The 10,630-nt window shown below is 49.3% G+C and overlaps 1 protein-coding gene across 1 annotated transcript in view; it reads left to right on the plus strand.

The window, feature by feature from the left end:
* Positions 1 to 10,630, plus strand: part of BICRA (BRD4 interacting chromatin remodeling complex associated protein) — a 91,646-nt gene that overhangs the window by 68,100 nt on the left and 12,916 nt on the right. Inside the window, exons 6-7 of the mRNA XM_003799559.3 lie at positions 1,444 to 3,408; positions 3,892 to 4,053. Coding sequence (XP_003799607.1) covers positions 1,444 to 3,408; positions 3,892 to 4,053 — 2,127 coding nt within the window. The remainder of the gene's footprint in view (positions 1 to 1,443; positions 3,409 to 3,891; positions 4,054 to 10,630) is intronic.

Below are 10,630 nucleotides of genomic sequence, written 5' to 3' on the forward strand. Positions count from 1 at the left end.
TGCTGTTTCCCCCACTAAGTGCAAGCCATGCCCATCCCTCCCTCCCTTTCCCTCTCCCTCTCCCTCTGTCTGTCCCTCCTTTCCTTCCCCTCCTTCCTCCCTCTTCATCATGGTAACGATTATCATATGCTAGGCTCTTTATGGTCATTTTCATGTAGTTCTCACAATACTTTAATAGTGTATTACAAATAATTTGTCTTTCATAATATAAATGATTAAATCCAGAAACATAATAGTTATATATCATGTCAGTGTTACTGCATTTATAGACCCAATAGCCACGATGACCCTATGTGGTCGTTATTTTGCGATCCTTACTTTTATCATTACCATCATGTTTTCGCACCCATATGGTCCCTGGTCCAGTTCTGAGCATTCCCCATACATGATGTCAGGGAATTTTCACAGCCATCCTGGGAGGTAGGTTGGTTATGACCATTTAGTTGTTAAAAAGTTAGAGGGGCACGGGGGCCTGCAGGTCCTCAGTTAGGGCCAAGCCGAAGTCCTGTCCCATTAGCCACTCTCCTGTACTCACCAAGCAGTGCCCCCTCTGTGAAATGAGGGAGAGAGCAGTGCTGTTTTAACAACATTCACGATAATAACAACAATAACAATGATAGATGATGTTTCCCAAGTACCTGCCAGGCACTGCTGGGAGCCCTCCACATAGATTAATCAGACTCTTTGAAACTGCAGGCTTTGATGTATTATCTGGTCAGATATCAGTGGAGATTAGGTGGCATAGCTGAAGTATTGCTCATATGTGTGTGCACATACTTCTCCGGGTGTGTCTTGCTCTAGGACAGCATGAAAAGCATTTAAAAAGCATTGGATTCATGGCACAACTGGCATAGAAACCTACAGGTGGTAGCTATTGCCACCATGATCTTTAGTCCAGTGACTATAATTGTTTATCAGAACCCTTTGGAGGTCCAGTATGTTTGAGACTTCAAAATTTTCCAGATTCTGAAAAGGCAATATGGTATTCATGCCCTATGTAACGTTACACACTCATTTTTCATGGCCGAATTTATGAAGAGTCACATGACATGAAGAAATATGGTCCACCCAAAGGGCCATGTCAGTTATGGTTAGGTTTTGCTGCTAAAGAGTCATGAAAGCATTCTTGGGTTTTAGAGCTTTAAGGTTTTGGAATCACTAATAAGTGTTGTAGGCCCTGTATGGCTATTTAAAAAGTTTTTTTTGTTACAGTCTTCTGATGGGTACAGATGAGGAAACTGAGTTAGATTAAGCAAGCCTCAGGTTGTGCAGCCAAACCCTGGCAGAGCTGAGATTTGATCCCGGTTCCAGCCACCTGTAGATGGAATGTTCTTTCTTGAACTTGGCTGCCCTGCCGCCTGAGTGTTGTTTGCTGTAGCGGTGGCCACAGCCCAGCCCTTTGCTAACCTTAGCTCTTTCTTTCCCACCCTACCTGGCTTCTAGCTCCATGTACAAGAAGCTTCTGGCAACCACCTGAACCCGGAGCCCAGCCAGCCAGCCCCCAGCGTGGACCTAGACTTTCTGGAAGATGACATCCTGGGCTCTCCTGCAACAGGGGGTGGAAGTGGGGGCGGCGGGGGAGCCGACCAGCCCTGTGACATTCTGCAGCAGAGCCTCCAAGAGGCTAACATCACTGAGCAGACGCTTGAGGCTGAGGCCGAGCTGGACCTGGGCCCCTTTCAGCTGCCCACATTGCAGCCTGCAGATGGTGGGGCAGGCCCAACAGGTGCTGGAGGAGCAGCCACCGTGGCCACGGGGCCTCAGGCCCTCTTCCCAGGCAGTACTGATCTCCTGGGGCTGCAGGCCCCACCCACTGTGCTGACCCACCAGGCCCTAGTGCCACCCCAGGATGTGGTCAACAAGGCCCTGAGCGTCCAGCCCTTCCTGCAGCCTGTGGGCCTGGGCAATGTGACCCTGCAGCCTATCCCAGGCCTCCAAGGCCTGCCCAATGGCAGCCCTGGGGGTGCCACCGCTGCTACGCTCGGCCTGGCACCAATCCAGGTGGTGGGCCAGCCTGTCATGGCACTCAACACACCCACTTCCCAGCTCTTGGCCAAACAGGTGCCTGTCAGTGGCTATCTGGCCTCGGCAGCTGGCCCCTCGGAGCCAGTGACCTTGGCGTCGGCTGGTGTCTCCCCACAGGGGGCTGGCCTGGTCATCCAGAAGAACCTCTCAGCCGCTGTGGCCACTACGCTCAATGGAAACTCTGTGTTTGGAGGAGCGGGGGCTGCCACAGCAGCAGCCACTGGAGCACCCTCAGGACAGCCACTGGCGGTGGCCCCAGGCCTTGGCACATCACCGCTGGTCCCTGCACCTAATGTGATCCTGCATCGTACCCCCACACCCATCCAACCCAAGCCCACCGGTGTGCTGCCCCCCAAGCTCTACCAGCTGACACCTAAGCCGTTCACCCCCACAGGTGCCACACTCACCATCCAGGGTGAGCCTGGGGGCCTCCCGCAGCAGCCCAAGGCCCCCCAGAACCTGACTTTCATGGCGGCGGGCAAAGCGGGCCAGAATGTGGTGCTATCGGGCTTCTCAGCACCTGCTCTGCAGGCAAATGTCTTCAAGCAGCCTCCGGCCACCACAACAGGGGCTGCTCCACCTCAGCCCCCTGGAGCCCTGAGCAAGCCTATGAGTGTCCACCTCCTGAATCAAGGCAGCAGCATTGTCATCCCCGCCCAGCACATGCTGCCAGGCCAGAACCAGTTCCTGCTGCCCGGCACACCTGCAGTTCAGCTCCCTCAGCCGCTCTCGGCCCTGCCTGCCAATGTGGGTGGGCAGATCCTGGCAGCTGCAGCCCCCCATGCAGGTGGGCAGCTCATTGCGAACCCTATCCTCACCAACCAGAACCTGGCAGGCCCGCTGAGCCTGGGCCCCGTGCTGGCCCCCCACTCCGGGGCCCACAGCGCAGCCCACATCCTCTCAGCTGCCCCCATCCAGGTGGGACAGCCAGCACTCTTCCAGATGCCCGTGTCGCTGGCTGCAGGCAGCCTGCCCACACAGAGCCAGCCGGCCCCTGCTGGCCCCACAGCCACTACTGTCCTCCAGGGGGTCACGCTGCCCCCCAGTGCTGTGGCTATGCTCAACACCCCGGATGGGCTGGTGCAGCCAGCCACCCCTGCCACTGCCACTACAGGGGAGGCTACACCTGTCCTCACGGTACAGCCCACCCCTCAGGCTCCCCCAGCGGTCAGTACACCACTGCCCATGGGCCTCCAACAGCCACAGGTGCAACAGCCCCCACAGACCCCCACCCCACAGACCACTGCCCCGCCCCAGGCCACCACCCCTCAGCCCAGCCCAGGCCTGGCATCCAGCCCAGAGAAGATTGTCCTGGGGCAGCCACCTTCTGCCGCAGCCACGGCCATCCTCACTCAGGACTCCCTGCAGATGTTCCTGCCCCAGGTAACCAGGGCTGGGTGGGGCCAGGGAAGCAGATGCCAGAGGAGGGGAGGCCGCAAGAGGGTCCAGGAGCTGAAATCGGGTGCTTCTGAGGCAGCCAGCGGGGATGGTCTTGTGGGTTGGGGAGAGTGTCTCAGTGATGGCACAGGTGGCCCATGGAGGCAGCCCAAGGGGTGAGGGGCCAGCCAAGCTGGCAAAGGGATGGATTGGCAGCCTGACTGACAGACAAGAAGAGGGATCTCAGAGAGGGAGTGGGCAGCACAAGGACAGAGGGTTGGGTAGGTGGGGCAAGAGAAGGAAGGCAAGTGCTGACCAGTGCTCATGAAATGTACTGCTGGATTGTGCCCAGCACCTGGTACTCCTCCTGGCTGCTTACCACCCCCTTCTCTGGAGTCCGAGGAGCGGCAGTAGGGGCAGTGGTCTCAAGTGGGGAGGCTGAGGGCCCTTGGGGCAACCTTCTGACCATGTGCGGGCTGCCTCTTGCAGGAGAGGAGCCAGCAGCCCCTCTCTATAGAGGGCCCCCACCTCTCTGTGCCCGCCTCGGTCATAGTCAGCGCCCCGCCTCCCGCCCAAGACCCAGCCCCGGCCACCCCCGTCGCCAAAGGAGCTGGCCTCGACAGCCAGGCTTCCCCAGCTCCGGCCCCCCAGGTAGACAAACCCCCTGGCAGCCTCTGTTCTCAGCTCAGACCTGGCCTCTACCCTCTTGCCCGCTGCCCTCCTTGCTCTCTGTCCTGCCTGCACCCCTGTCTCGCTGACTAGGACCATGGCTCTCTCTCGCCCCCCTCCTCCCGCCCATAGATAGTCCCTGAATGTCTCCTAATGATTGTGGATATTTGAGACCAGAGCTACCCCTAGGGGAGCCTACACTCTAGGCAGGGATACAAGACACAGCAGGAAATTGATTATTTCCTAAAGTGATAATTTTCTCATCTTACTAAGTAATAAATTCAGATAGTTCATATTTCAAAAAGATACAAAAAAGTACGTAGTGAAAAGCCCCCTTCTGAATCTTAGCTTCCTGAAGACCCTCTAGAGTGGTTTTTTTACATTCCTTTTCTGTGTATAGGCAAGCAAAATCACGTGTGGATTATGTTCCTTCCATTTTTATAAAAATTATAGCATAGTCTGCCTGTGGTTTTGCACTTTGCTTTTATCATTTAAAATTTGATCTTAGGGACCATGATTTATTCTTTTATATGGCTGCATGTTATTCCACTGTATGGATATACTATTATTTTATCCCCCCTTGTTAGGCTTTGAAGTCACACCTAATCTTAGGCTATTATAAGCAAAGCTATAAGGAATGACTTTTTATGTATGTCACTTTTTAGGATACGTTCTTAAAAAGGAAATTGATGTGTCTAAAGGCATATGCATTTGCATTTTTGATAGATATTGCCAAATTGCTCTCTGTAGAGTATGAATTGGCTTAACCTTAATTAGCAATATACATTTGTGCTTGGTTTCTATACTCTTGCTGGTATTTGAACTTGGCTAATCTGGATGGATGAAAAATAGTATCTTCTTAGTTTCAATTTGCATTTCTTTTATTGTGAATCAAGTGGGACAGGTTTTCATAGAGTAAGAGCTATTTGTACTTTCTGTTCTATTTGACTGTCTGGTCATAACTTTTGTCATTTTAAAATTTTGGTTACTGGTCATTTGTTGATTTGTAGAAACTTTTTGCATATTAGGAGAATTAGCCTTTTGTCTTATGTAAATCATAAGCACATGGGACGTTAGGGAGGGTTACTCTTCTATTCTGGAGCAGTGGATATTGTACTTGTTCAAAAAGGACTGGTGGATAGGCAGAAAGAGGAGAGAGTAACATCGGTTAGGGCCAGGATGACAAAAACCAGCATGGCTCTGGCCTTCAACAGTTGGGATTTCACTTGCAGGCTCTGCCACATACCACATAACCTTAAGCAACCAGTTTCTTCATTTCCATCAACAGATATTTTGGGGTTGTGGGGTAGTGCTTAAGTGGAATAAAGAGTTGATAGGGTTAGGTCTCACAATTAAGTTTGTGAACTCATCCTAAAAAGAAGTGCTTTGGCTCGGCACCTATAGCTCAACCGGCTAAGGCACCAGCCATGTACACCTAAGGTGGCGGGTTCGAATCCCCAGCCCGGACCCACCAAACAACAATGACGGCTGCAACCAAAAAATAGCCGGGCGTTGTGGCGGGCGCCTGCGGTCCCAGCTACTTGGGAGGCGGAGGCAAGAGACTCGCTTGAGCCCAGGAGTTGGAGGTTGCTGTGAGCTGTAATGCCACGGCACTCTACCCAGGGGGACAGCTTGAGGCTCTGTCTCAAAAAAAAAAGAAGTGCTTCATACTGAATTACTGAATAGCACTATGGTCAGATTGGGAGAACACCTTGGAAAGTTACATGTTGACACCGGCACCTAGTCCACCCTTCAAAGCCATTTTGGAACTCTTTTTCTGGAATAGCCATCAGAGCTGTTAAACATCATATTACCTTGATGTCTTGAATGTCATCAAAATGTTTTGCTTTCAATATTCCCATTATCTTTGGGTAAAGAAAAACGTCACTGGGGCCTAGATCAGGTGAGTAGGGAGGGTGTTCCAATGCAGTTATTTGTTTACTGGCTAAAAACTCCTTCACAGGCAATGCTGTGTGAGCTAGTACATTGTTATGATGGGAGAGCCACACCTTTCTTATGCCGAGATTTTCAGTTAAGATTTTGCTGTTTCTCTAATGACGTTTGCCTGATAAGCTATGCTTTTCACAGTCAGCTAAAGATTTTGATGCAGTTTGATGAATTTTTGCAATGTTTTTGTCCTACTTGTTATTGGCCACCCTGACCTCTCTTCATCAGTGACTCTTTCTCTCCCCTCAGAAAAATGTTTAATCCATTTGTACACTGCCGTTTTCTTCATGGCATTATCCTCGTAAACTTGCACTAACATGTCCCTGATTTCACTTTCACTTTCATTAAGTTTAACAAGAAAGTTAATGTGGAAGCCAGGTGCAGTGGCTCACGCCTGTAATCCCAGGACTCTCAGAGCCCGAGGCAGGTGAATTGCTTGAGCTCAGGAGTTCGAGACCAGTCTAAGCAAGAGCAAGACTTTGTCTTTCCTAAAAATAGAAAAACTAGTCAGGTGTTGTGGTGGACTCCTGTCATCCCAGCTACTTGGGAGGCCAAGGCAGGAGGATTGCTCAAGCTCAGGAGTTTGAGGTTGCTGTGATCTATGATGCCATAGCACTCTACCAAGGGTGACAAAGTGAAACTGTTTCTCAAAAAAAAAAAAAAAAAGTCAATGTTTGTTTGTTGTTGTAATTCAAACTCTAACATTCTCTTAATGGTACACAAAATGATCAATGACAATAATGAAGACCACTCAGTAAGACACTGCCACACATAAGCACAAACACAGCTGTGAAATGCTGATATACGAAGGCTATTAAAACCTTATGGAGCTGTTTGTACTGTGCTGCCAATATAAGTGTACGGTGGTAAGTTCATGAACTTCATTGTCAGACCTTATATACTTAGTGTGAAGTAAGCACTTGAGAAATGTTTGATATTATTACTATTTTTTTTTAACTATTGTTATGGGGCCAGCCCAGATTTGTCATCCAGAGGGACATGGGCTCAAGATGGTGCTGGGTCATCTCCACATGGGGGGAAAAGACAGGAAGGAGTAGGGGGGCATGAGGGGCAGGGAGATTCTAAGATGAATGAGATATAGGCATGGGTGCTCCCAGCTAGTGACTTCTTCTGTCTCAGCCTCCTGTCCTCTGCTGTAATGTAGGGATAGTTCAAGTCCCTTCCTCCAAGCGCTGTGGTTCAAACTGGGGGAGGGTGTGTTTGTACTGCTGCCATTACAGTGTTGCACATATAGCAGGCATCACTGAGCACCCGTTGTGTGCCAGGTGTTTTTCTAGGCTCCCTCCTAAGGTGACCAGCTGTCCCAGTTTACCCAGTACTAAAGGGGTTCTCAGGGTGCAGGGCTTTCACTTTTAAAACTGAGCAGTGGAGGCTTCTCACTTGGGTTCCTCCCTTCCGTTGTCAGAGGTGGTTCTCTTTCCCCTCTTTTGCTTATCGATCTTCCTGTTAATAAACCCTGTCTTTTTGATTTAAAAGATAATAATAATAATACAATACAATAAAACAGGTTGTCCTAGACCAACCAGGACAAATAGTCCGCCTATTTCCTCCCTCACCATCTGGCTGCCTGTTTGTGTTCCTGGTTTACTGCCCTGCTCTCCTCGCTGCAGTGTAAACTCATGAGACAGAGTTGTCCCTTCTGTCCCTGCTGTCTCCACAATGGCCAGACAGTGCCTGGCACCTGGTGGGCACCCAACTGAGCATTTGTTGAATAAGGGAATAGGTGAGTGAACTCAGCTCAGCCATCATACAAGTGCCCTCTGCATGCTGGCTCTGTGTTGAGGACACCGTTGTGAAATCAAAGAGGGGGAGACATAATTGACATAGGCCAGCAGCCTGACAGATGAAAGCATTGACTGTGGCAGGGAGTGCAGCCGAAGGTACCCGCTTTAGGGGGTGTTACTGGAAAGGCCTCTGGAAGGGGGAAGCATTTAAGCTGAGGCCTAAAGGAAGAGGGAACAACTTCGTAGAGAACAGTATGGGGCAGGAGCCTTACAAGGGAAAGTGGGGGGGGGACAGACAGTATATGCAAAGGTCCTGAGGCAGTGATGAGCTTAGGATGCTCAAGGAATGGGAAGAGGCTGGAGAGGAGGAAGGAGAGAGGGTTGGAGATGTCACGAGTCCCTGAGGTGGGGGGAGAGTACATGAGTTCAGACCTGGAAACCAGCAAAGAGTTTCCAGTCAAGACATGGCATGGCAGTCAAGACAAGACATTGATTACTTGATTTTCAGTGACCCCTCTGGTTGCCATTGGAAAATGGTTTGGTGGGAAGCAAGAGTAGAAGTCTATGAGGTAGCTGGTGTAGACCTTTAGGGACAAGATGAGTAGTGGTTTAAAGCCCAGGGTGGTGGCTAGGAGTGGCAGCCCGCGGCAGCTCATTCTGGGAGGCCATGAGGGGTAGATTGCTTGAGTCAGGAGTTCAAGACCAGCCTAAGCAAGAGCAAGACCTATCTCTACTAAAAAAGAAAAACTAGCCAGGTGTGATGGCAGGCACCTATAGTCCTAGCTCCTTGGGAGGCCAAGGAAGAGGATCGCTTGAGCCCAAGAGTTTGAGGTTTCTGTGAGCTCTGACACCAGGGCACTTAACCCCAGGGTCACAGAGTGAGACTCTGTCTGAAAAAGAAAAAACGAAGACCAGGATGGTAGCAGTGATGACAGAAATTGAAGGGATCAGGGGACAATTTGGCATTTCCTTATGGACTGGAGTCATGAAGAGAGGGTTATGGTATGAATAATGGCATTTCTATTTCTAAGTGCTATTCTCTAAGCACTCTGCAAGCTTTCTCTCATGTACATCTCACAGCTGCCTCCATGAGGTAGGTAGCAGTATTATCCTCATTTTACAAATGAGGAAACAGAAGCACAGAGAGAAATGCTTGTCTAATTAGCTTGCCCAAGGTTACCCAGCTGCTAAGCAGTAGGGCCTGGGTTCAACACTAAGAGTTTGCTGCTGGAGAAACTGAGGTCTCGAGAATGCCAGACTTGGGCGTGAATCCCATCTCTACTTACTCCAGCTCGCTCAGGCATGGTTTAGTTACCTATGAAATGGTAATAAGGCTGCAGACCTCATTCAGTGGCCCCACCCAGAGCCATTGCTCAGCTAACATGAGCAGTGATGGTAATGGATGACCTTTGAGAAGGAAGGTTAGGGTGCCAGGCGGGTGTGCACATGAGCAGATTCTTAGTTGCAGGCAGACCAGTGCAGGCAAGGCTCAGGGCAGGCCATCCCTCTGCAGCAGCTGTGCCCACAGCCACGCCTGGCATGCCAGAGGTGCTCCCTGAATGTTCAGTGAGCAAGTGGGTGGATGGCTGGTGCATAGCCACATGTCCTCTGGGGGCACAGAATCACCCAGATTGAGAACTACCATTCTGCACATATGCGACACTCCCTGATTGTCTGAACTCCGCACTTTGAACTCTGTGGACTCTGGACCCAGATAGATCCAACAGGCTCTGTGTTTCACGAAATTAATACCTGCCATTACTATGTGATGCACACTGGCATTTTCTATCATGTTTCCTATATTTTCTTTAAATGCAGGTTGCAGCCCACTAGAAGGACTCCAGCCATTGCTAAGGGACACGCTGTGGGGTTTGCAAACCACCATCTGGGAGGATTGTTGTGGTGTGAGAGTTAGACCCGTGGACCGTGGAATCTCAGCCCTCTCACATACAGGGTCTGTGATCTTAGGCAAATTGCTTAACCTCTCTGTGCCTCAGTTTCCTTACCTGTAAAACAAGGATGATAGTCACAGCAACTACTTTGTACAGCTTTAAGGGTTAAATCAATTAATACATGTATATAGAGGGTGTCCCAAAAGTCACCCACAGAGTCTCCATACATAGGGAAAATGGGAAGTTGTAGCTCAGTGTGCCTCTATCTACAAAATAATTGATTACAAAATTTTATAAAATTTTTGTAAAATATTTTCTACTTGTTGGCCACTCTTTGTAAAATTTTATAATGGATATTTTGTAAATAAAGGTACATTTAGCTTTCATTTCCCATTTTCTCCATGTATGGCAACTTTACGGCCAACTTTTGGAACACCCTTTATGTTAGAACATATAAGAAGGTTGGGTATGGTGGAAGAGCTACAAAGAGAAAGAAGCCAGGCTGACTTTATTTTTATTTTTATATTAATTTTTCCAGACAAACTTTTTTTTTTTTGAGAGACAGAATCTCACTTTGTCACCTGGGGTAGGGTGCCATGGTGTCAGCCTAGGTTACAGCAACTTCAAACTTCTAGATTCAAATGATCCTTCTGCCTCAGCCTGCAGAGTAGGGAGGCTAGGACTAGGGATGCCTACCACAACACCCAGCTAATTTTTCTATCTTTTGGCACATATGGGGTCTCACTCTTGCTCAGGCTGGTCTTGAGCAGGCCAACTTTCTATAAAGAGCCAATAGCAAACATTTTAGGCTTCATGGGTCATATGGTCTCTTGACAGAAGCAACTATAGACCATAGGTAAATGAATGAGCATGAGAATGTTCCAATAAAACTTTATTTATGAAAAACTTTATATATGAAATTTGAATTTCATATAGTTTTCATGAGTCACAAAATGTTATTCTTCTTGCAGCTTT

Source organism: Otolemur garnettii, unplaced genomic scaffold (assembly GCF_000181295.1).
Source record: "Otolemur garnettii isolate 467f Iridium unplaced genomic scaffold, OtoGar3 scaffold00152, whole genome shotgun sequence".
NCBI lineage: Eukaryota > Metazoa > Chordata > Mammalia > Primates > Galagidae > Otolemur > Otolemur garnettii.